We start from the raw sequence: 25,245 nt of genomic DNA, 5'->3' as shown, positions 1-25,245 counted from the left end.
AAAGCAGAAATAAAGCAAGCTACAGTTGTCCTAAAGAATTCAATAAATGCAGTTTTTTCCTTTAATGCCACACAAAGCACAGTGGAAGATGAAACTATATGAATACCACAGAACTTAACTTGTAATGTGGTTCACTCTCCATTCTTCCACCACCCCCTCCAAACCTTTTATGCTCTTTCTGATTTTAGATATTTCTATTGAAAGATCTTCTGATTCATTTCAAATCAGCTCTTTGCACCTGTCTGGGCTGGGGTAAAACTGAAACTGCATATGCATCTTGAGCATAAAATCTAATTAGCCTAAAAGATTGAAGCCTTTCACAAGGCTTCTCTTTGTATCTGTTCCAGTACTTTTCTGTGAAAATTGGCTGTTAGTTATATTAATGAACATTTTACAGTGTGGCTTCTCAGTTCCCTACTGTTTTTAAAAAAAAAAAAAAAAAAGTTCAAAGTTCTGAAGTTTACATAGTGATAAAAATACAACTTTGTGCCTTCTCAAAAGGGTAGTCCATGTTTGACATCATTGCCTCACATCTCATTATTAGAGGTATTGAGCTGATGGCCAAGACAAGACATGAGAGAATGAATAACAGTATGTGGAGAAAGTCTGCGTGCAGTTTTTAACTCTACCTATGACATAAGTAACTTACTTTTTACTTCAAAGATACAGGTTGCACCTGTGTTAGTCTGCAGGCAAAAGTAATCGGAACTCTTGGGGAGGTAACATCTTTTATTAAACCAACTAGATTGCTGAAAAAAAAATTCCTTTTATTTGCAAGCTTTTGGGTATATGCATCCTTCCTCAGGCATAGGAGAGTGCAAAGACTAAAAATTTCTCTCAGGTGGAAGTGAAAATTCAGATCGCATAGAAGAGCAGAGGGTGTAAGATCTCCTGGTTGGAAAAGTTCATTTTATGCAAAATAGGCTCAGATAAAAGTTGGAGCAGGCTCCTCTGCAATTTGAATTTTCATTTCCACCTGGGAGAAGTGTTATAATCTTTGAACACTACTATGCCTGAGGAAGAGCATGTGTGTCCAAAAGCTTGCAAATAAAGACATTTTTTTGCAAGCATCTAGTTTGTCTAATAAAAAATATCACTTCCCTAAGACTTCTGATAACCTTTAAATGCAAGCAAAAAGTAATTCTGTATGGAAAATGGCCAGTTGCATATAGTTATTCACTATTTTGAACTGTAACTGGATTCTTACTCCTGTTGTGAATTATTATTGTTCTCTGGCTTGCTTTTAGCCAAGCTTGACTTCTCTTAGTTAAATTAAAAAAATATGTAAGTATTATCATAGATCAGGACAGCTTTCAGAATAAGGTCAGAAAATAGTACATTAACTATGGACAGTGAAGACAAAAGTGTTGACTGCTGCGTTGTGATAGCCTTTTCACTTCTAGTTCTTCTTTGATCCAAGGAAGCGGAATTGTAGAAGATCCTTGTTTGTTTGTGAGTTTGTTTGCCATTGTTGTTTGTTGTATCCTAGGTTGGGAGAAAATTAACAACTTGGAGGGTGTTGTCTGGAAGGACCCAGCGCTGGAAGATTTTAAATTGCTAGCTAACAGAGAAGGAACTCTGAGGTTGCCGTTCTCCGACCCTTTAGAGGAAATCCTGATGATAAATAATATCAGTGTTTTGTGTGTGGTATTGTATAACAGAGCTGCTGAGATGCACTTGCAGTGTCCATGACTCTTCATAACAGATTATGTTAGTATCTTACAGTGTCATTCTTTAAAGACATTTAACTAGTTTCGCTTCTTCGTTTCTAGGTGCAAGAGACGCCATCGGCGCTCGTAGAACCTAATGTTCCAGCAGGACTACTTGGTGCTTTCCTAATTTCCAGAGGTGCTGCCCTCTCTATCAGAAATAGTCCTGTTGCTGTACAGCTTCAAATTCCATAAATTTCAGTTTAACTACTATATAAAAGTCATTAACAATCTGGAAGCAATGGGGATTGGTAAGAACACTACGTCTAAAGCAGTGGAGACTGGAAGCTCAACAGAAGGCAAATATGAAGATGAGTCTAAACATCCGGCTTTTTTCACTCTCCCTGTAAGTAAAAGTTTCAAGAACTTTATTTTGTTATAAAACATTTCTGTCATCTTCAGGTATCTGGATTAGCAGAAGCTTAAGCACAGTGTCAGGATATTCACAGGAGCCTTGTAGATGTTGAAATACTGAGTGGTACAGGACTAGAAAGGGCCTCTGGGGCCATAGTCTACTCTCATGGAATCTCTGCTCTCTGTTTCACTTCCATGCAATGTTGTCAGTCCTTTGCATGCAAAGTTCCTCAGTCCAGCAGTACAAGTCTCTTTGGGAAAAGACCCGTCCGATGGGTCACTTCAGTCCTTGCAAAGTGTCTCTCAGGCAGTGCTGGTAAAGATAATCTCTCCATTAGTCTGTTGCTGTCTTGAATTATCTTCCCAATTATTTGCTTAATTCTTCAGTTGAAGCTTTTCCAAAAAAACATTCATAACAAAGGAAAATGTCTAGTATCGCATTTGTCTAATACTTGCTTTGTACGTAAAGGGTTATAATACAAAAACTAATCCAATTTAATTGCAACTGGACAATTGACGTCTTTGCTTTTCTGAGGTTTACTAAAGAATGATATGGCATACTTGTTACAGTTCTTGCAGTCCTAGGGAATTTGACTTTGTGTGTGCTGCGTGCAACTTTTATTTTTGCTAAACTGTGCACCTATTAAACCTAAATGACCATTGCTCCAATTAGTGTTCCCTTTCAAAACCTGGATATCCAGATCAGAGTTAGTAGAATTCACATGTCTAGTAAGCTTGGTCCAAATCGTTCTTAAGTTTGAGTTGTGTTATGGGAAGGGGCACAAAAATGTAATATGGCACCTTCTAAAAAAAATAAGCTGCTTAGAAGGGCGAAGTGTTAGGAAACCGGCTGGCTGCATATTGAGTTTGGCCTGTCTTGGCAATACAACTGGGATTTGAATGTATGCACTCTTTTCTTCTCTTGTGATTTGAAAACAAGAATATATAATTGCATTTGCAAAAGTAGCCTTTGAATAGAAAGAAAACTTAGCTCCAACCAGTGGACATTCCTAACTGAGAATTTACTGACAGTCAGTTAATACATAAGATAGCGTCTGGTAATTCTCATGAATACACAAAACTAAATTTGAACCATTTCCCATATCGCAGCTTACTGTAATGACAGCAAGGTGTACATACCACTTGAGCAAGTAAAACAATGCAAATGCTTCAGCTGGGCACATTCAGGTGCCAAGTAGGAGATGGGAATTGTCCTAATGCATTTAAAACATCTGTGTGTCTCCAATATAGGTTATGTGATATGAATGACAAAATTAAGCACAAATAAATTGTTTGGCATAAGAGATTTGTGAAGGAAGTAAGACCTTAGTGCTAAAACTGTGATTTTATTATAGGAGTTTGTTTTTCCCTTTCCAGTTGGAGGAATCTTTGAAACAGTGGGGGCCAGCCTTTTTTTGGCTAGCATGCACCCTCCCAGATGCCATTCCAATCCCCTTCTCCTGCCTGATCAGCTGCTCTGCCTTCTGCTTCCTGTCCTACCTCCCCTCCCCAGTGTATCACATACCACACATAGCCAAAGGTTGGCCACCTCTGGTTTAAAATATCACTTAAAGTTTTCAGATGGAAGGAACGACTTGGTCCAAGAATGAGTAGAACTGGAACCTATGAAATATGGAAGGAAAAATATTAGAGAATTCCTTTGTTGTCCCCTTGTTATTTTTCCACTTGGTAAAATGTTTCCTAGAATAAAGCAACGCTGAAAATATGTTATTGGCTTGTTGTCATGGTTCACCTGTCTCTTATTCCCATACAACTACCTATATAAAGCAAGATGATGACACCTAATGATTACTTTCAACACTGCGAAGCTGGAGTATCGCTCGAGATGTACAGTTTTTCAGAAGTCAGGATACTAACTTTCAGAAGTCAGTCATTACAGCCTCATTTAAAAATAGGCCAAAAGTTATATAGTTAATATAGTCAGTGCCATGAGGATACGAGCTTTTTGAAAATAAACCATAATACTATTTTTAAGGTCTGTTATAAAATATCAGCCTTGTAGAAAACAGAAGGGTGTCATACTTCTGTTTTTCTAAAACAAATGCTTGGAATTAATGAATGAGTCTTTCATAATTGGTCTTGAGTTACTAGTTATTATCTTTGCACGGTTGGTGTGAAATCCTGTCACAAGGCTTGATGGAATAATTAATGCACAAATGTGAAAGGTTATCCTGAGAGAGATTATTTCTTGCTTTAGAATCATAAAATAGCCTCTTAATATTTGTAGGTTCACCATGTGCGTCCTGTAGCTATCTGAGCAACAGGACGTTAAATAGATGGTAATGCAGTTCCCCAACACCACTGTATAACCAAAGATGCTTGAAAGAGCAGGTATCCCTAGCTGTGTCAGACATAGTAAAAACAAGTCCTTAATAGGACGTGCAAGTACATTACAGTTCCTAAGAACTGCTCGGACAAAGTGGATGCCAAAACTTGATACCAAACCCCAGGAATATGTAGTGTGTTCTACTTTTGTGTCTGTTTTCAGGATTAAGATAATTAAACAAAAGCTTTTGTTCCTTCCTTTTTGTTCTTAATTTCATCTTGATTGCCTACCTAATGCAGGGGCAGTGATGAGCTGGAATATCAACAGATGGCTCAGTGCTGCATAAAATGGAGAAAGATTATCTCTGCTTTTTAGAGATCATAGTAGCCAGTAAGTCTTAGTTTTAGGGTCAAGGGCTGATTTTGATCAGTCTGAGAAGGAAGGAGTGCGTGGTGTCCAGAGCTGTACACACTTCGTCTTTATTACTATCTAGTACCATCTTCCAACTCTGCCTGACATTCTGGCATTTTTAGTTGGCTCTTTTTTTTGTCGCTGCCCCTGGATTAGGTAGGGGCAAGATGAAGGTTTTATTTTGACAGAATTATGCAGTATTGGATTAATTTAATTCTGTCTTCATCCTTTCCTGCAACTTTGGTCTTTCCCGTCTCATAATTCCTTCACTCATGTTCTAAAGACTTGTATTGCAGACACTATCTTCCCAAGTGAAAAATGGTAGATAGTGTATCCAAGATATATATTGCTATATCTAAGATCGATTTATCTATCCCAAAAATATAATTTATTTATTTTTAATTGTTAAAATCTTGCAGCCACCCTTGCGGGCACTCCCCCTTGAAGGTGCCAGCACAGTAGTCAGCTTTGCTGTCGCATTGTGCTGGAAACAGGAATTCTCATGTACATCCCCTTCAGAATATGACTGCTCTTCATTAGCAGGACAGCTGATTTATTAAAATAACAACTTGGTTGAAGAAGCATGGTATGTTTTGCATATTTCCACTGTTTTGGTTTGTTTTACCCCTGGGTTCTGACACTACTGTTGAAGTTGTTGTACCTTGGTACTTGACAATACCTTTGTAGCACCCTGGTTGCCTACAAATATTATGTTTTTGAATGGTCTTGAAGTGTAGACCGTATTGAACTGGATTAGTGCGTTATGCTAGAATCCTACTAAGGTACCAATCTATATGCTAACACAAGGCTACAGTTCAGGTTTGCACTTAGTATTATTTGTTAATTCTTCTTTTCAGCCTAATCCTGAAGTTCCTGCACAGACAAAACATCCGTTAGTTTTAACTTGGAATATGTATTTTTGTTAATGTGGCAAACGTGTTCAGCCCCAAATGCCACACATCATGTTTGTTTGGGCCTAAGGCAGATCATGGTGCTCTTCCATGCATCTAAAAGCATGTTTGTTAAAACATAAATGTTGATTGCTGGATATTGTAATGGATATCTTATTTTGGTTTTAAAGTCTTTAAATTGTTGTAAAATAAACCTCGTTCCTTTAAAATTCGATCATGTTCAGGCCAAGAAAAGGATTTGTATGTGACTTTTTTTCTAATCTTGCATAACTGTTCTGACAAACCGCGGATCATTTTAACCCAGAACCTCAAAAGAAATTAACTTTCCAAATCGTTGTGGGTTACAGTTCAGTTGTCTGCCAGCTTGTACACACAGTTGAGAGGTGAACTCCTCTTTCATCATCACAGATTGAGTTCTGTCTGCTGCTTCTAGCTAGAGTAAGAATTGGGTTCTCAGTGTTCAGTAATGTTTTCTCACCTGTGGAAACTGTTAACACAGAAGCTAAAATCTCCTGTGACTTCCTACCTAGTTGGTTTTCAACTTAAAACATTAGGTTGTACTTAAAACATTAGGTTCAACTTAAAACATTAGGCTTCAAAGTAGCTATAAAATGATGTTGGTTCACTTTTGCTTTACCAGTCCATGAGCAGAAGATTATAACAGTCTGAGGCAGTGCCTTCCTGAACAAGCAAGCTGGGTTATAATAGGATCCTCTGAAATGGCAAGCCTTTTTATCCAAAAAAATTTCCAGTGAGGAGAAAAGGAGTTAACATATCTTTTCAGCATATGCAGTGCTGGTTAAAGTCCTGAAGCTGGATTAGTAAACAAAAATCAATCAATTTTTGCCTGCAGTTCAACCCTTCCTGGGCTCTGTTTTTTTTTAATGATTGTTTTGTTTCTAATCAAACCCCTGATTGATTTGCTAGAATCCCATAACCTGACAGTATCAGTTTGGAAAGTCTGTGGAGTTAAATATTAAATGAAAACATGGGGAGAAAGCAGAAATAGAATGGTCTTTATGGAGCCAAATAACAAGTATAAAAACAAATTGATAAAGGGCCCTTTGGCTTAATCTTACTGTTCATAGGGCCTTAATAGTTTTCTTTCTGTGTTTCTGTTTTGTCTTTCTAATTTGCAGATGTAGTATCAAACCCATAAGCTGGGGCATTTTTATATATTTATTTTTCTGCAGGAATTTTGGCAACACTGGAAATGCTGAACACTGCAGTTCATGTTGTATACATGTAATTTCAAGCATGAAGTAAGGATTGGTTTATTCAGAAACTCAATTGATTATCACAATATACACTTAAGTTAAAGTAGTCTCCTGCTGCTTACATGCCTATAAAAAGACCAGTGTTTTATATTATTCAGATAATTAGTATTTGTTCCATAACTAGAAGCCTGGAATTCAATAACAGATTGAAATGCTTGGCATCCTGTTTCTGGTTTATTAAAGGTTTTAAGGGAAAAGCAAGTAATCCTCTGCACAAGTCAGACTGGAAAATGTTTCCCATGTGCTTTGACATTTTATTGAATAAGCTATCTAAAACGAGATGGATGGGGCTCAGGAAAATTCACACCATTGACTTCACGGTGGTATATTAAAATATTCCATAATAAAGGGAGACTTAATTTTCAAAGACTTACTTTGCTCCTCCTGAAGACTGTATTAGAACTTAACCAAATCTTTCCCTTTCCTTCTTTCGAGGAAGCCAACAATTCTCTATATTCACTGAAGTTCAGCTAAAGCTGTTTTTGAATTCATGATCACAGACCCAGTTTAGTAAAACTTTCTTATGTTTAGCTACTGCATTACATAGGTTTGAGAGAGACTGATATTTAAGATCAGTCTTCTCTTAGCCAAATAATTTGGTGATATGTCACATACTTTGAGGATGTTCTTTTAAAAAATGGTGGGCATTGGTGCAACTGTATTCACAGGGATAGGCAGTGGGGGATCTTGGTACAGTACATCTTGTACATTGCTGTTCAGTGTACTCTTCCCTTTGAACAAGACTTTTTCTGTAGGACTTTTTTGTATATCCCCCTTCAGTTTTTTTCTTGTGTAATTGAGCATTACAGCTGAGTTGTCTCATATGGCACAGAGATTCTGTACAGATAGGTGCCATGTTGTTGCATTTCTGGGTGAAATCCTGGCCTCAACTTGAAATCTTGAAGCCAGTAACTTTGCCAATGGGGTCATGTTTTTATGAATCTATTTTATTGCATCCTAATGTGAAATAGCTGGCGTAGAATTTTTAGTTTAAAAATGTAATTTTTAATATATTATGGAGAGTTAATGTCTTCCATAGAGAGAATAGCAAATTAGCTCCCATCCTTATTGCTTTTCAGTATTGTCTCTGCTATTTTCTGTCCCCAGTGCTAACTTGATAATTCTGTACGTGTTATCTTTGTTCTGCTGTGGAAGATTAATAGTGAGCTCTGTATTGATTGCAGTTTGGGCTTCAGTTTGCATGTGAACTTCAATTGACTAGGACTTGATATCCTTGATAGTGGAAGAGGGGCTCTTTTTTATATACTTACACACTGTTCACAGGATAAGAAGAATAAATAATTCCAGTAACAAAAGTGGAGGCACTGTAGGGGGTTTTAACAGGATATTGCAGCAGTCTCCACATACCTTTACACTGAGACAAAGATATTTAAAAGCAGGAGACTTGTACTTGGATTTTTTCTTTTTTTTTTTTTTTGTTGTTGTTGCTAATCAACTGATGAAGATTGAAATGTGAGTGTGACAGACTGTGTTTATCTGTGTTTTCTCATTGGTTTTGGAAACTGTTTCTTTGATTCACCACTCCTCCTTGTCTCCATATCCTAACTACAGTTTGGGTATAAGTGAAGAGCAATCTTAATGCCACAGTCGCATTTTATTATCCAGGATAATGTAGAGCTTATGTAAATTCTACGATGCTCATTACTTGATATTTTGTTCTGAAGTTGATTTCATTCTTAATGTTGATTAACTCGGCATATTTTCAGCATTGCTTGACATCAAACAGGTCTGCGCAGAAATCTTCATCTTTACCAAGCTAAAATAGTTGTGTGGGGTTTTTTTCTTTTTAAGGTTGTGATAAACGGTGGAGCAACATCCAGTGGTGATCAGGATACAGAGGACACAGAGCTCATGGCAATTTACACCACAGAAAATGGCATAGCTGAAAAGGTACATATGTAAATTTTAAATACATTATACAGCTAGTACTGCTATGCTGTTCAGACAGACTCCCATCTGTTGTTTCTCTGTCTCATGGTGTTGTCATTAGTTCTCATGATGGCGGTGCTGAAGTACATTGACTTGGATTAACGTGGGAGTTTACCTTCAGGTGGAGTCCGACTCTAGGTTATGGGAATTCAAAAGCTGAGGTGCAAAAACATTAGGGTGCACAGACAGCTTTCTTAATGCCTAATATGCTGTTTTTAGTAGCTTTCAGCAATGTGTGGCCTTTTTATGTGATCTGTACATCCAGAAATTTATATCCTCTCATACACCTCTTCTATTTTGAAAGCATTTAGGACTGATAAAATGGATTGGCTCAAAGAAAAAGAAACACAAGACCATAGGCTTTTCCCCTCTGTGCAAAGCCCAAGTTCCTGTGGGTCCTGAGGTTACAAGATCTTGCTGCCAGTAAACTACAGAGCTGCAGCAGAACCAGTCCCTTGTTGCATGCAACCAGACTAAACTGGAACAATATCTGCAACCCTTATGCTTTTTCTAAAGTGCATTTTGGCAAGCAAGGTGGTATGGTTGAATGTCTACCAAAGAGTTGTTTAAAGGGACTGGTCGTACATCGAGTCTAGTTTTTTGCCTAGTTTCTGTATGCAAAGCTATGCTAATTCCAGTAGGTTGGATTTCTTAGCTGTGCTCTCATATTGAGGATGTGGGTAATTTTGAATCTTTACATGAGTCTGTAGTAAGGTAACGATTCTTCTGATTATTGATGAAAGGTATTCAGACACCTTTGGGACATGGCAGTTTTGGGTCATTTTCTTTCTTTCTAGAACGTTGTGGAAATGAGAATTATAGGAAACAAATACTTTCTAGCATATATGTCCATATTAAGGCTGTAGTGACGTGTCATCCTCTTCATGTTTCTCATATGGCCAAGTGTCTGATCCTTCCTCTGAGTAGAGGACATTTTTATTATTTTCTCAAAGCATTATGAGTAAGGTTCAGGTCCTTCATATGATCCATTTAATGTTTTCTCAGTCTTCTGCTGGTAGACTATTAACTGTTCAGACAGACTCCCATCAAAAGGACACCGATTGGCTTGGTTTTGATTTTCCAGCATTTATCTAAATTGTCTCATTCCACTATCTGCTTATCTGTACATTCATTGACAGAGACAGACAAAAGGTCTTCCAATCAAATGAGCTCTGAGTTAGGCTTTGTCTAAACAAACTTTTGCTCTAATTTAACGTGAATAGCTCAGACTGAAAATGTTAAACCAGTATGAGTCTTTGCTGATTCTGTTACTTTGGACTGTAAACAGTTGATTTCAGTTCATCATATATATATTTCACATAAATTCAAATCATAGTTCAGGAAGCCTGCATTAAGTTCCAGACAGTGCATCAGCACAGCTTCTTGTTCCAATGTTATGATATCTCTTTAAAATTGCACCTTTAGATTAAAACCTTCTCATCTTTAACCAGCTAAATACTTGGCTCTTATGTGGAGCGTGGCAACAACTATAATAACTAGCCAGGAGCTTCAAGAGATGATGGTTTTCTTTTGCTCTTCCAGGAAGGAAAGAAATACGTTGGGCAAATCACTCTCTTAATCGATTGAGGGAAGTTGAGGACATTCACATAACAGGCTTTCTTGAACTTGCTCCTTGCATTAGGGATGCACATCATCACCATACCATCCATATACAATGTAATGATTGCACTATGCCTCCATGAGAGGGAGAAGTGGTGGGCAGTAGCAACCTTTGCACGGTCCATGCTGTCAGGCATGCCACAAAGTTGGGTGCTGCTTGTCAAGTGGCCCATGAGAATAGCAGCTCAGTTCTGAGCTTGTAGATGAGCCTAACAAACTTCTGCAGTACCCATAGAGATTCAGTTCCATACCTTGAAGATTACTTGAGCTGATTATGTTAAAGGTGTTAGATTATAGCTACGTGGGTCATGTGGGTAGTGGACGGTGTGGTTGTGTTTGGGTGAATTGGTTCTGTCAGGAACTGAGTTAAAAGAGTGATCAGGCTTTTTGTTCTGGTAGACATGCTTTGAGAGGGATGCTCATTTATAAGGACTTAAATGTTCTACACAGTTTGCATAGGGTAGTTTGTGCAGAGGAAACATTAAGAATTTATCACGCTCCTTGAGAATGGTCCCCAGTGTTTATTCAGCTGCACAACGTGAATTTCTAATATGGGTGAGATCTTCCTATGGTTAATGGTGTTATTTCCCTGCCTGCCCCTTCCAAGAAGCCATGAGTTGGATAGCACAGGATGATGAGCAGCAATTCAGTAAACGTGATATTCTAGCAAAATGATTAATAAGGTGATGGCAAATATTAGCAGTGTTTTCTATTTTCATTTTATAAAAGGACTACAAACACTGGTGATGTTGTCACTATCTGTCCTTGAAAGTCTCCCCCATCACCAGCAAAACAACTTCAAAAGTCATAAATGGGAGTTAGACATCCACATCCAAGTGACTTCCTTTACCATCTTGGCCTCTTCCTCAGGTTTACCACTGCCTGTTTTTAACCTAAATTCCAAACAAGACTTGCAGTCTTATTTCATGATCAGCGTTGGATTTGAAATGTGCTTTTTTATTAGGAAGGCCATAATTAACATTTTTGGAAGGGTGCTTTGTTAACTATTAGGGGCATATCTAAAGTAGTTAGAGCTGTGTAGTTCTGCTTCTGTAACACTACCTGGTTTGCTTTTTGAAGTTCTGAGGTGTCATTAGTAATAGCTTTGAAAGGCTAATTACCAGTATCATTTTGAATTGCAATCTATTTCAGAAGAATGTTATCATTGCTGACAAAAACGTCTAAAACACCAGCCCCCCACAAAGACCTAGGGGTTTGGATATAGAAAATCTGGTGGCTTTCTGCTGTGGAGGCTGAGTTAATTGGGAAGAGTGCCACTGTGATTTTTATCATTCCTCCTATCACTTAAGTTGGTTAATAGAGTAACTTGTTAAATATGGTTCAGTAAAGGGGTATTTTGACAACTGGCAAGTTGCAGGTTTTATCTGGTGTTGATATTGGATGCTATAGACCATGGCCAAGGTGAAGTCTACCGGTGGTAGCAGTTAAAACCTGATAAACAGATTTATTGAAAATTGAGAATTGAATTGCACAACTAAATTAGAGGTCTTCAGATTTCAAAGCATGTATTTGTCTGTCTTAATTATATTTTTATCTCTCTTCCATGGTTCTCATGCATTGCCCCTTCTTACTCAGTATGAAGCCAAGATAATCATGTGTAGCAACAATAATATTACACTTGACATTCATTGTTCAGCTAGCCCTGTGCCGTTCTGGATATTTCTCTGGTTTTTGTACTGTGTACTTTATTCATTAAAGCCTGCTCAAATTTAGACCATTTACTATGACTTGAAACACACAAACTGAAAGGAAAGGACTTTATCAATTATCCATTTACTGTTAGACGCAACTGTTGCCGTGTACAATATCCTGTACTGTAAGCATATATTGTGTTCTGCTGGTGGTATTTAGGATTCTGTGGGTAGCACTTAAATGGTCACATCCTGCTGTACTCATGACTGAATGGATTTCTCAAGCCCGGTGACTCAGAATTAAGGAGTCAGGTGATTTTCACCAGGCCATTGCTTAGCAAAGAGCCAAGGAGCAGCAAAGATGTTGGCTCCCTGCAGATTTAAGATGATAACAATTGTTTTCCCTTGGTGCATATTAGATAGGGCTTTACACTAATTATGGGTCTAGCCCATTCACTTTCTTTAAGAATGAAAGCTTAGGTTATGTAAAAGTTGATGATACATGCCCTATGACAACTTCATGCATCATGTACTCGTGACTGAATGGATTTCTCAAGCCCGGTGACTCAGCTGTCATTTGCAGACAAAACAGACAGGATTATAACAATAGTTGAAGACTCCTTCAAAAATAAAATAATCTCTGCAAGTATGCCAAGTATGAATTTAGAGGATGGAAAATATTTTTGGTTTACTAGTGATATAGAATGATTAAGACTTGTACTTGTCACAAAAGATATTGGATCAGATAAAATGCTGCAAGTTTTCTGATCACTTTGCTTAGGCTTGGTAAAGCTTAGACACAAAAAGACTGTGTGAGCAAACCCGTGGCACATAGATCTCTGAAATGGTAAGTTGGGATAAACCACTCGGAGTTTTTCATGTATAGTACATGCTATGTCACCTACCCTTGCTTGACCTCTTTTGGTTTGCCACTCAGTAAATCTAAAGTGCTTGTCTCCATTGTGTTTTCATAATGGAGTGTCTATTGCACAGCAGCTATCCTGCTGTAAAAACACACCATGTTTTCATCGGTGAAAACATCACCTTAATGGTGCTGCTGGTCTGTTAACTGGAAGAAAAAAGGAACCATTCTTCCTTGGTGACCCTAAGCTGTGCCTTTTGCTTTAATAAAACAGAAGTGCTCGCTTAAACAACTGCTTTGAGTTGGCCTCTAGGCTAGTTGTATCATTTTACTCTATCCATACCCCTGAAGTCTCCATTCTTCCACAAGCTGATGTGCAACTTCCCTGAGAAGTGAAAATGTGGCCCAAGCAGTTGTGTGTTCTATTAAATCACCCTGGTGTGGAAAGCTAATGTCATGGATCAGTTGATTCCCATAAGCTGTTAGAGGATAAATTAAATGGTGGTTATTTGAGAGTCATACTTAGGTGCATTGCAGTAAAAGTGAAAAGGGGAGAACGCTTAACCTGAAGTCACGGGTCTGGCAGAGTTCCCAACTTGGTTGTAGGCTTCCTCACATGAGTTTGTTCAGTCCAAATGGGAATTGGGGCAAGGTAGTGTTGCATAAGTTATCATCCAGGGCTTAAAATGATAAAAATCAAATTTCTTCCTCCTGCTGTTGGCACTAAAAAGCACCAAGGTGTTTTGTTCTCAGCTTTAAGTCTTCCGTGTGGAAACTAATCTTTTTTTACGCTATTTACTAAGAAGTATTTTGAAAACAACTGTGTTGCTTTTGGAAGCTTAGCAGAATATGTGGGCAGGCTGGAAGGTATGTCAGGACATGTAGTTCAGTGTTCAGTCATTTACCCACCTCCTCCAAACTAGGACATATTCGAGTATGTAGGCCAGATTTGGATCTCAATTATTATGTAAATCCAGAGTAATTTGGTTGGGCTGTGGTAAATCTACCACCAACTTGCTCTGATATAACTATATCGGTATGTTTTTCATTAAGCATGTAGGAGTTATGACTTATGAGAAAAGGCTGAAAAAACTAGGGTTGTTTAGCCTGCAGAAGAGAAGACTGAGGGGGGGAGTTGCTAACAATCTTCAAATACCTAAAGAGTGATTATAGAGAGGAGGAAGATGGGCTTTTCTCTGTGGCTGTAGGGGACAAGACTAGGTGCAATGGCCTCAAGCTGTAGCCAGGGAAATGAAAGCTGGAGATTAGAATGAGCTTTGTGACTTCTAAGGTGTCTGAGCATTGGAACGAGCTACCTGGAGAAATTGTGGAATCTCCATCCTTGTGGGTTTTTGAGAGTAGGTTAAACAAATGCTTGGATGGGATAGGATGAGATGACTCTGCCTTGAGCAAGGAGCTGGACTAGTTGGCCTTGTGAGGTCACTTCCACCCTACTTCACTAAGATCCTGTGGGGTAAAAAGCAAAACTCTGGTAGATAAAAATGGATTGAGACAACTCAAAGTAGGCTTAGGAAGTAATTGTTACAACAAGGAACTAGTCCCTTGTCCTCAGTTAAGAACTATTATGTAAGTAAAGCCATTTTATGTTGAAACATCCGTTGTTGATTGTTTTTCTACATACTCATTTTTCACGCTCTCCTTTTTTATATGTATATACACAAACAAGTCTATCATGATAATCTCCATTTGCTTTGGCATAATTTGCTGCCAGATTAGTTATATCACAAGTGAACATTATACTATGTCAGTATGAATAGGCAGGGGATAGGTTATGAGAGAGATTGAGAGAGCGCATCTTTTATACACAGATGCAGTAGCTGTAGAACTGAGGATATCAACTGGTCATCTCAAAGGTATGATTTGTTTTTTAAGCTGTAATGAGAATTAATGTTGTTTGGGAAATAATACAGGTATGTTTTTCTGAGCGCCTTTTAAGTACCCTAATATTTCCAGTTCAGTTTATTCTTCTGTAATATTCACTGCAGCTGTCTTTTAATTTTTTCCCCTCCCCCATCTTTCAATTTGACAGAGCTCTCTGGCGGAGACGTTGGACAGCAGTGGAAGTTTAGACGCACAGAGAACTGACATGATATACACAATTGAGGATGTTCCCCCTTGGTACCTCTGCATATTCTTAGGGTTACAGGTATTTTTCAAGATGTGGAGATTTTTTTCTTTGGTGTTGTTTACAATCTTTAAAAAAATTTCTGTGTATTTATTCATAGATGTTAGGGTCAGAAGGGACCTCAGTAGGTCATCGAGTCCAACCCCCTGCTCTGGGCAGGAAAGAGCACTGGGTTCAGATGACACCACCTAGATTAATTTAATAGATTTAATATTAATTTAATTTCATAGAGTGAATATAATAAAGATGATGAGCAGTTGCTTATAATTTACCTTCAAGGTTTTGTGTCCCTCTGATTTATTAAAGGTAGCTGGAAAGCTTGAAGCCCATTCTTACTCCATTTCCTTGAGTGTAATGTGGCAATGGACTGGGAGTAAAGCAGAACAGATAAAGTGTTAATGCGGGAGACTGTGAAAACCATTGGGAGTGTCTTTAAATATCTGCGTCTATTCAGTTTCTCCTTCAATACTGCCCAATTTTAATTCTTACTTTTAAATGCAAATAAGCCTCTCATGGCAGGGTATTCATCCTGTTGTTTCCTACTCTCCATTTCCCTCTTCACTACACTGATATTCCAGGTCGGCTATTGCATTTCAGGAATTTCAGAAGATTCATTTAAGAAATAATTACTTGGGCTGCTATGTAATGCTTGTTGTTTTATTTCATAGTTTGTAGGGTTGGAAGGGACCTGAGCAGATCATCAAGTCCGACCCCCTGCCATGGCAGGAAAGGATGCTGGGGTCAGACAACCCCGGCTAGGTGTTCATCCAGCCTCCTCTTAAAGACCTCCAGGGTAGAAGCCAGCACCACTTCGCTTGGAAGCTGGTTCCAGACCCTAGCCGCCCTGACCGTGAAGTCGTGCCTCCTGATATCTAGCCTAAACCTACCCTCTGCCGGCTTGTGACCATTATTCCTGGTCACTCCTGGTCGTGCTCAGGGGAACAGGGACTCCCCCAGTGCCTGCTGGTCCCCTCTGACTAGTTTGTAACAGGCCACTAGATCCCCCTCAGCCTACTCTTGTGGAGGCTGAACAGGTTCAGGTCCTGTCACCTCTCCTCGTAGGGCCTGCCCTGCTGCCCCCTGATCATGCGAGTGGCCTCCTCTGGACCCTCTCCATGCTGTCCACATCCCTCCTGAAGTGCGGCGCCCAGACCTGGACGCAGTACTCCAGCTGCGGCCTGACCAGTACCGCATAGAGGGGGAGGATCACCTCCTCGGACCTGCTCGTGATACATTAATAGATGCATAACAAGGTACAGTTGGCCTTCCTGACTGCATCCCTACACTGTCAGCCCATGTTCATTTTGGCATCAATAATGATTTCAAGATCCTTTTCTGCCTCTGTGCTGACAAGAAGGGAGTTCCCCAGCCTGTGGGTATGGTGCTGGTTCTTCCTCCCCAGGTGCAGCACTTTGCGCTTGTCTGTGTTGAATCCCATCCTGTTCTCATCCGCCCACCCCTGTAACCTGTCTAGGTCCGATTGTAGCCTATTCCTTTCTTCTAGCTTTCCCACTTCTCCCCACATCTTAGTGTCGTCTGCAAATTTGAACAGGTGCTTTTTACCCCCTTGTCCAAGTCACTGATGAAGATGTTGAGCAGTGCAGGCCCGAGGACTGAGCCCTGCGGGACCCCACTGCCCACATCCCTCCAGGTGGAAAAAGACCCATCCACCACCACTCTCTGGGTATTTAACTAAGTGTTAAAAATCATTCATTGATAGAACAAGAAGTCATCTCTTGAATTTAGGTGAGGGGAAAGCAGTGAGGGATGCAGTACAGGTGCTAAAATCTCTTCAAAGTGTTAATTCTGGGAATGACTAGCAAGTTCATTGGAATGACTAGCAGCTCTATCATTGGAAGGATGTTGAGATATGAAAAAGAGCACCTGTAGCCTGCTGAACTTGCTGGACATCTTTTAGGCATTTGAATATAGTGTACATTTGCTAGTTAGTACAGCCTAATGGATAGCAAAAGTAGCTGGATTATCATACCGACTGTCATGGACTTGATAAGAGGTTGGATGAGTCCTTGTCACTTATGTCTTTCCAAACGAGTAACAAAGCCTCTGATGAAGCCCCGAGCTCTCATTCACAAAAGCTTACGCTCTTTATATGCCTTAGTTTGTCTACAGGGTGCACATCTACCCTGCCTTGTTCCTGACTTTAGGCAAAAACAGCTAACTCTGTGTCTCTGCTAATAAAACCTCTCCCACAGGAATGTTGAGCTTTTGTTTAATAGTACTTTGAGATCCTCAAACAAATTACTCCTTAGAAAATAAAGGCATCTACTTTTACTTTGGCATTTATTCAAGTTCAGCCAACTCCACAGGAATTCTTCTAGGTTTTTGTTGTTTGTTTTTTTTTGAGAGGGGTTGGGTTTTTTGAATTCTTTTTTAAACAAACCTAAACAGAGTACTCTTTTTATTAAACTACATGGCTCCAAGCAGAATAAATGCACAATTTGCCCTGTTTTTATCAGTTGAGATCCTATCTACAACATAATATTCTTGCTCAATAACTTCTTAAATGTATTCTGAATTCATGTGTAAGCATGTTGAAAGGTGGAGAGAGTGGTGTGTCTGTTTAAATCTCTAAACTGCTTCAGCTCGGTTATCTAAATACTCACTCTAGATACTCGCTTGTCAAGAATGAGAACAGTAACCAGTTAGCGGTGTAATTTGTTGTCCAGAAGTAGGAGTCATTAGTAGCTGGCTAGAATTAGCTGAACACACAAGAAAACATAATGATTTGTTTATATTTTATATGTACTTTTAGGTGTATTAATGAGGCATGCCTTCTTGCTTTTCACAGCACTACCTGACATGTTTTAGTGGAACCATAGCAGTACCCTTTTTGCTAGCTGATGCCATGTGTGTTGGGTTTGACCAGTGGGCTACCAGCCAACTGATTGGGACCATTTTCTTCTGCGTGGGAATCACTACTTTATTACAAACAACTTTTGGGTGCAGGTGAGATCAGAACTCTCTTTTTTTTGTTACTGTTGTTGTTAAGATGTGGGTTGTCATAGTACATATCTGTAAATGTATGTAACTTTATCAGGATGAGGGCAAAATACCAGGTAATGGTTCAAATGCAAGATGACTGGGGAATGCACCTGTCATCCCAATTGGGAAAAGTTTCGCAACAAAGTGGCAGTAAAGACACAAAGGCTACATGGGGGACACGTGAGTCTAATGGATGGAAGGCACCAGGCAGAACAAAAAAAAAACAGGAGAGAAAAGATGGAGAAGCTCTGAAAAAAAATCACACCTCCCTGTGTAAAGGGTGATTCTTTAGCACGTTTATACTAGGAACCAAAATAACTTCCAGTTATTTTCAAAGGTGGAAGCTGTGCTGCTTCTGTCATGTTCTGATATGACAGTTTTAGTAATATGATTGGCAAAGTGTGGTGAGATAGTAGGATCTCTGGAGTTCAACATGTATAGACTAATATGCCAGTGTACATCTCTGCCACTTCAAGAGTCTAGAGGGAAAGAAGTGGGTGAACTGCATAGTTAATCCTGTAGTTGGAATGAAAGGTGAGATGCAGATGAAGACATTTCTGTTCTTTCAGGATTCTTGACTTTGGCTACTTCACTTATGAAGTGATTCACAATATAACAGCCAGTAAGAAAAGGGAAAGGTGACTTGGTCCCTGACCTTAGTTTCTGCCACTAACCTACATATTTCAGTAGATTCTGTGTATGGAGGAGCGAAACAATGTTTATATTCCTTAGCTGCCCAGAGCTGCTGGTATTCTTTGCCTGGGATGGAGCATCACCATTAAACTAGCTTGCTGGGGTTCTGACTCCTTTTAGTCTGCAGTTTTAATAAGCTGTATCAAAGACTGACTGGCTTTCATGGATGTGCTGCATTTCCCAAAACAGAGGAAATTACTAGGAGTCAGCTGTAAAATATCAAAATTGTTAAAACTGTACATGGAGTACTGCAGAAAGACTTTCAAAGAAATATTTGCCTAAACTTTTGACCCTGTATGTGAAAAGGAAAGGATGGAGGAAACGCACAAGGCTATGTCTGCGTTCTTTCGAATGTAGCCAAGGAAAAAGTCTAGAAGATTGCTCATTGTATTAACATGTTCCATTATTATGAGTTTTGCTCTTCAAACATCTCTTTTTTCAGTCCAAAAATGATACAAGATGAAATCTGACAGAAAGCGGACAACATAGTCCAAACATAAAAGATTTACTCGAGAAACAGAATCCATGGGTGGAGGAGACCTACTCAGCAGGGCGAGAAAGGCAAGCCCTTTAAACAAATCCTTTAGAATAGCAGGGGAAGGTGATCAGCTCAGAAAACCCAACCCTTTCCAAACAATTCAGGTTTCCTGAATTGAACATTTTTGTTGTTGGTTCATTTTCAAGTCTTGAGAAGGCATGCAGCTAATGTGTTTTCTCATTTCCCTTCCATCTCCTTAGAAAACATTTTTTTTCTTTTCCTCCCCTTAGTTTTCTTGAAAGCTGCTTTGATATTTCATTCATCAACTGCAGACTACAGAAAGGTGTAGATGACACATTTAGAAAGAAGAGTAAAAAATGTGCCACTTTTTTTCTCAGAAGATTTTTTTCCTTGCAGATGTTTATCAGCTTCTGTCCTGCAGATTTTAGTTCTTATTTGTTTTGTTTTGTATCCCCATTGACTGACTCACTTGTTACATTCAGTCAAAATATACTAAATTCTAAAATAGACCTACTCCTAGCTGTTAGCAACTGCTTATTAAGGAGACAGGAGAACAGTAAAACATGGAAGTCTCCTCATTGTCTTCATTCTAATCCCAGTTAAAGTGAGCATCTCTGCTGGAGTTTATAGCCACTCCAGTGCTTTTTGCAAATGTTGCTGAATTCCTGATCTTGCACCTTTATTCGGACCTTCATTTACAGTCAAAGAACAGCTTGCATACATCGCAGACCAGTAGTTTGGGTTAATTTCAGAAGTATTTATTAAACTGCCTAAGAGTCACCATCCTGCCTTGCCGAAATTCTCTAAGTGTTGTGGGTCTGGGCTGTTTTGTTTTTTATTTGCTTGTCTTATTCTTGGGTGCTCTGTGAAGGACACTTGTCTAAAAAAACACTTTTGTGCTTGGGGTTAAAACAAAGTTTTAGTGGCTGAGCGTCTAGTAACTGATAGCACGTGATTTCTGTCAGTTATATTTGGATGAGACTTGAATATAGCCACTGTATTCTACATGCAGTTCTTAAAGGTTTACTGGCAATCCTGTCGACTGAGAAGTATTTAGCAAGTAAAGCCATTGTGATTTCAAAATGTCAAATTCCGCTCCCTTAAAAGTCCTTTAGAAATTGATTTAACTTGGCATCTGGAGTCATTTGTAGTTAATCTGGAATCCATACTAATTTTAGGAATTGAAGCTATTGAATAAAGTATGCATTAATTCAAAAAGTTGGATGGGATCCAAAGTAACCATTATGGTCTGGTAGGTTAAATCTGTACAAGAAACATACCTCTGTGTTAGGTTTTTTGACAGTCCCGTTACCATAACATCAGAGCATAGTTGCATTTAAAATAATTAATTTATTTCTAAAACAACTCTTTAATTGCATTCAAAAGTTCTGTGTTGAGTAGAGTTGCTGCAAAAATCTCAGTGAAATAGGAAGTTCAGAGTTGATGTTGAAACTACCTCGGGCCTGTTCTAGGTTTGGTTAATGCATGCGCTTAATGCATTTGTGTGGTCTTAATTATGTACTTGGTTGCTGTTTTGCAATATAGTACCTTCGGGGCATAGTTTCAGCACTAATGTCAAGGCTGTGATGCAGATCAGGTGAATTTTAAGACATGCAACAATGTCTTTAAATAAAAGCTGGGATTATACTGATTTCTTCCTTATGATCCTTGCCCTTTCCCCCTCCAACACTGTCTTTAAGGTATTTAGCATTTTTCAGGGGGCTTCAGTATGCACTGTTTGTCCAGTGAACATCAAAGGGATAAGGTAAATTATTCACTCATAGCTACTACCATTTCCTCTCATCAAAGGTAATGTTTAGCTTTTTGCCCAAAGAAGAAGCCCACATAGGAAATATTAGCCAATATTTAGAGGACAGTGCGAGCAAGGTGTTTATAGATACCCCATGCACTGCATGTACTTACACTTTTATGCAACTGGGTTTTCTCAGTTCTCAGTGGGAGTGGAGCACCTTCTCTGAGAGAAGACCTTACCTGTCATAATTGAGTTCTGAACTCACTTCCCAACTGCACATGTAGACTTTATAGCACATGTTTCATCTCCCCTTGTTTCCCTGAACCCATGTGTCTTGGTTTTATTCTGCCTGGCACCTCTTCACCTCCCGTAACTGAAGTGCATTTCCTATAGGTTGTGGAGCCTTTCATGTTTCTGCTTCCACAGCTTTTCTTTCTGTTGTTCTGCACTGTTCATTAGGGGTGTGCGAACGGGCCCCATTTGATTCGGATTCAGCCCGAATCAGGGACAGTCATTCAATTAGTTGATTCAGATCACTGTCCCTGATTTGATTCGGCCAAATCCAAATCTGAAGATTCGATGCTGATTCATAGACACAGCTTTAAAAAAAAAATTTTCTTGCATACATTGAGGTACCAGTGTGGCTCGTGACTGCTGCAATGCTGGGGTGCATGAGGCCCTCCATATCCTCAGCGGCAAACCTGGAAGTGGACCAGAAGTAGTTCTAGTCTACTTCCAGGTCTGCTGGGGAGCACCCTGGGGCCGCCCTCCCACACACCCCCTGCTCAGCAGTTGGCCACAAGAGCCCCCCGCACTCCTGTGGGGCACTCCATCTGCCCCAGTATCGCAGCATTCATGGTACCTAGAGGTATGTAGAAAAAGCATTTAAAGCTGTTTCTGTCTGAATCTTTCCAAATCTCTCCAAGTCAATTCAGAGAGATTAAAGGGTCCTCTGATTCTATTTGGATTCAGAGATTTGGCCACTGAGTAGGGCTGAATCTCTGCCAAATCAGATCAGGGACTGAAGCTTTGCACAGCCCTCCTGGTTCATGCTGTTTAGCTGAGCCTGCTAAGTTTGCATTTTCCCTGGACTATTGCTTCTGCAGATATCAGGATTTTTAATTGTGGCTGTAAAAGCAACCATAAAGTAGAAACAGTAGCCAACGCCTGACTTGAACTGTAAGTGCCCAGTGTACCAAGGTTCAGTATCAGCTTTTGAAAAAGGGCTGTATGATTTTTTTTTCCCCCCTCACTCTGCCTGCACCCCTTCAAAACCTGTGTTTAAAAGAACAGTTTAAATGCTGCTTTTTAGCAGCGTATCTTAATGTGTCTGACGGCTCTGCACGCTGCAGCTTGTAGAATAAATACGGAATTATGACTGTTTGTGAAAGTACTTTGTGTTTTCAAAATAACTTTGTTTAAAAGGTCTTAAAATCATTGCAGGTTTCAAATTTTACTACATGGAATGGCTTATCAGTTCTTATCTACTTAATTATTTATGCATTCGCTTAATGACCAATTTATAGTTTCATAGTTTCTAGGGTGGGAAGAGACCTGAGCAGATCATCAAGTCCGACCCCCTGCCATGGCAAGAAAGAGCACTGGGGTCAAACGACCCCAGCAAGGTGTACATCTAACCTCCTCTTAAAGCCCCCCAAGGTAGGAGCCAGCACCACTTCTCTTGGAAGTTGGTTCCAGATCCTAGCTGCCCTAACCATGAAGTCGCGCCTCCTGATATCTAGCCTAAATCTACCCTCTGCCAGCTTGTGACCATTATTCCTGGTCACTCCTGGTCGTGCTCGGAGGAACAGGGACTCCCCCAATGCCTGCTGGTCCCCCCTGACTAGTTTGTAATAGGCCACTAGATCCCCCTCAGCCTTCTCTTGTGGAGGCTGAACAGGTTCAGGTCCCATCGCCTCTCCTCGTATGGCCTACCCTGCTGCCCCCTGACCATGCGATTGCCTTCCTCTGGACCCTCTCCATGTTATCCACATCCCTCCTGAAGTGCGGTGCCCAGACCTGGATGCAGTACTCCAGCTGCGGCTTGACCAGTGCTGCATAGAGGGGGAGGATCACCTCCCTGGACCTGCTTGAGATGCATCTGTGGGTGCATGACAAGGTGCGGTTGGCCTTCCTGACTGCATCCCTACACTGCCAGCCCATGTTCATCTTGGCATCAATAATGACTCCAAGATCCTTTTCTGCCTCTGCACTAACAAGGAGGGAGTCCCCCAGCCTGTGGGTATGGTGCTGGTTCTTCTTCCCCAGGTGCAGCACCTTGCACTTGTCAGTGTTGAATCCCATCCTATTGTCATCCACCCACCCCTGTAACCTGTCTAGGTCTGACTGCAGCCATTATGAATGCTTTTAATACAAGTCATGCAGTTAAGGTGAGTTATTCTTCTTGGAGTTTGCATGAACAACTTGCCTCTCTCAGGAAAATGTTTTAAACAGTTAGATACTGTAATTCTGCATGGTGGGCACCTAAGCAGGCAAACTCATGGTGTTTTATACCCTTTGTGCCCTGCTGCTTTTCCCATGGAGCAGGTTTTGTTGGACCAGCACACAGTAGCTCTGTCCCAGATAGCATACTGGCTGTTCCTTTTCATTTGTTTTAGTCTGTGAGCTCTTACAGCTCTTTGTGATGGTTCGTGAGCTACAATTTGCCCTCCTGCTCCTTTTAAAAAAGAAATGTCTAATTCAAGAATCTAATAACCACCGGGGAAAAAGAGTTAATAAGGAAAGGTTAACTAAGAACATCTGTGGGCTAAATGTTATGAAATGGCAAATTATGAGAGTCTCCATCTTATCTTTATATTTCCTTCAGGTTACCCTTATTTCAAGCCAGTGCTTTCGCTTTCTTAGCACCTGCCCGAGCTATTCTCTCTTTGGAGAAGTGGAAATGTAATAACACAGGTAAATGCAAGTCATGTATGGTAGTTCTGTACTAACTTGTCAGTAAGTGATCGATGTTACCCAGAATGAAGCATCTGATTTGTTGCTAACATATCCCTTGATGCATCAGTGACCACTCTCTCTGAGATGAGTGGAGACTAGGAATAACATACCGTAGTTCATGACATTTAAACTTTGAAAGAAATGAGCAACCATTTTTAAAGTGTCTTAAGAACAGGGGAAATACTAGCAGTGGCTTCGGCCCGGCATTAAACGGAAATGACAAAAATACTTGATGCAGAAAAGATAGAAGGACTTGGTAAATATTTTATACCTTATTCAGAAAGAAGCAGGATGAGGAGGTAGTTTGTCTTCCATTAGGAACTAGGAAGAATGTTGAGCGATACCAGCAAGAGATGGGCAGTTCTGTATTGCTCCCACCTGGGTGCTGTAAGAGATGACTGCAGAACTCACCAGTGTCAATATTCACAGAAATCATCGATGGTTAGACAAGTTCTAATGTTGGGACAGTGTTTAAAGAGAATGAGCGGGATAAATCCCTAATTACCTGGCCAATTAGTCTGTCGTTAATCCTGGGCAAGATATGGCAAAAACAGATACAGGGCTCGCTTAAAAAGAATGAAAGGATAGAAATAAAATTAATGCCCATGAGAGTTTTTCTATGGAAAATGTCAAAAAAAACCCTCAGTTTACCAGCCTATGCATTAATTACATTGATTAAGACTGAGCTAATTGGCAGACCTTTGAAGTAGGCACTTTGTTTTAATTCCTCTTTCCTCATAATCGGCAGGGAACTGAAGTACTCAGCCTGGGTGGCTTCTACCTCATGTACCATTGCCAGTTAAAAATAAATAAATATATAAAATAAAAGAATTAGGCCACATTAGTCCTTGCACCATTTCTGCACCAACTCTGGTGTCTTGAGTGTTTTTAGCTCCAGTGCATAGTCACATTTTAGATGAAGAATGTGTTTTAAACTTCACTGTCTGGACTGTCTTGAAATGTGTTTCAGTTAAAAGACTGGCACGGAAGTAATTTCAGTGCTCTTAATTCACTTTGTGCTGAATTCTGTTGTATTTCCCATAGTCTCTTAACTTTCCCTTTTGCCCTTTTAGGAGAAAGCTATCAAATATGTAAATATGTTTGTGAAGTAAAGTTGCTAGTGCAGGAAAACAAGCCATGGGTGTTAGAAAACTTAACCC

General features: G+C 39.8%; 1 protein-coding gene across 5 annotated transcripts in view; it reads left to right on the top strand.

Moving 5' to 3' along the window:
* The window catches only part of SLC23A2 (solute carrier family 23 member 2), a 74,547-nt gene that overhangs the window by 27,915 nt on the left and 21,387 nt on the right, over positions 1 to 25,245 (top strand). For all 5 annotated transcript variants that reach the window (XM_090054529.1, XM_090054526.1, XM_090054527.1 and 2 more), the window contains 5 exons: positions 1,773 to 2,055; positions 8,762 to 8,860; positions 15,084 to 15,200; positions 17,989 to 18,146; positions 23,955 to 24,043. In XM_090054529.1, the coding sequence (XP_089910655.1) occupies positions 1,951 to 2,055; positions 8,762 to 8,860; positions 15,084 to 15,200; positions 17,989 to 18,146; positions 23,955 to 24,043 (568 nt within the window). In that variant the 5' untranslated portion in view covers positions 1,773 to 1,950. The remainder of the gene's footprint in view (positions 1 to 1,772; positions 2,056 to 8,761; positions 8,861 to 15,083; positions 15,201 to 17,988; positions 18,147 to 23,954; positions 24,044 to 25,245) is intronic.

This window comes from Crocodylus siamensis, chromosome 6 (assembly GCF_052110815.1).
Source record: "Crocodylus siamensis isolate JL-2025a chromosome 6, ASM5211081v1, whole genome shotgun sequence".
Classification (NCBI taxonomy): Eukaryota; Metazoa; Chordata; order Crocodylia; family Crocodylidae; genus Crocodylus; species Crocodylus siamensis.
Note: the sequence above shows the minus strand (reverse complement) of the source record. Positions and strands in the feature narration are given on the sequence as shown.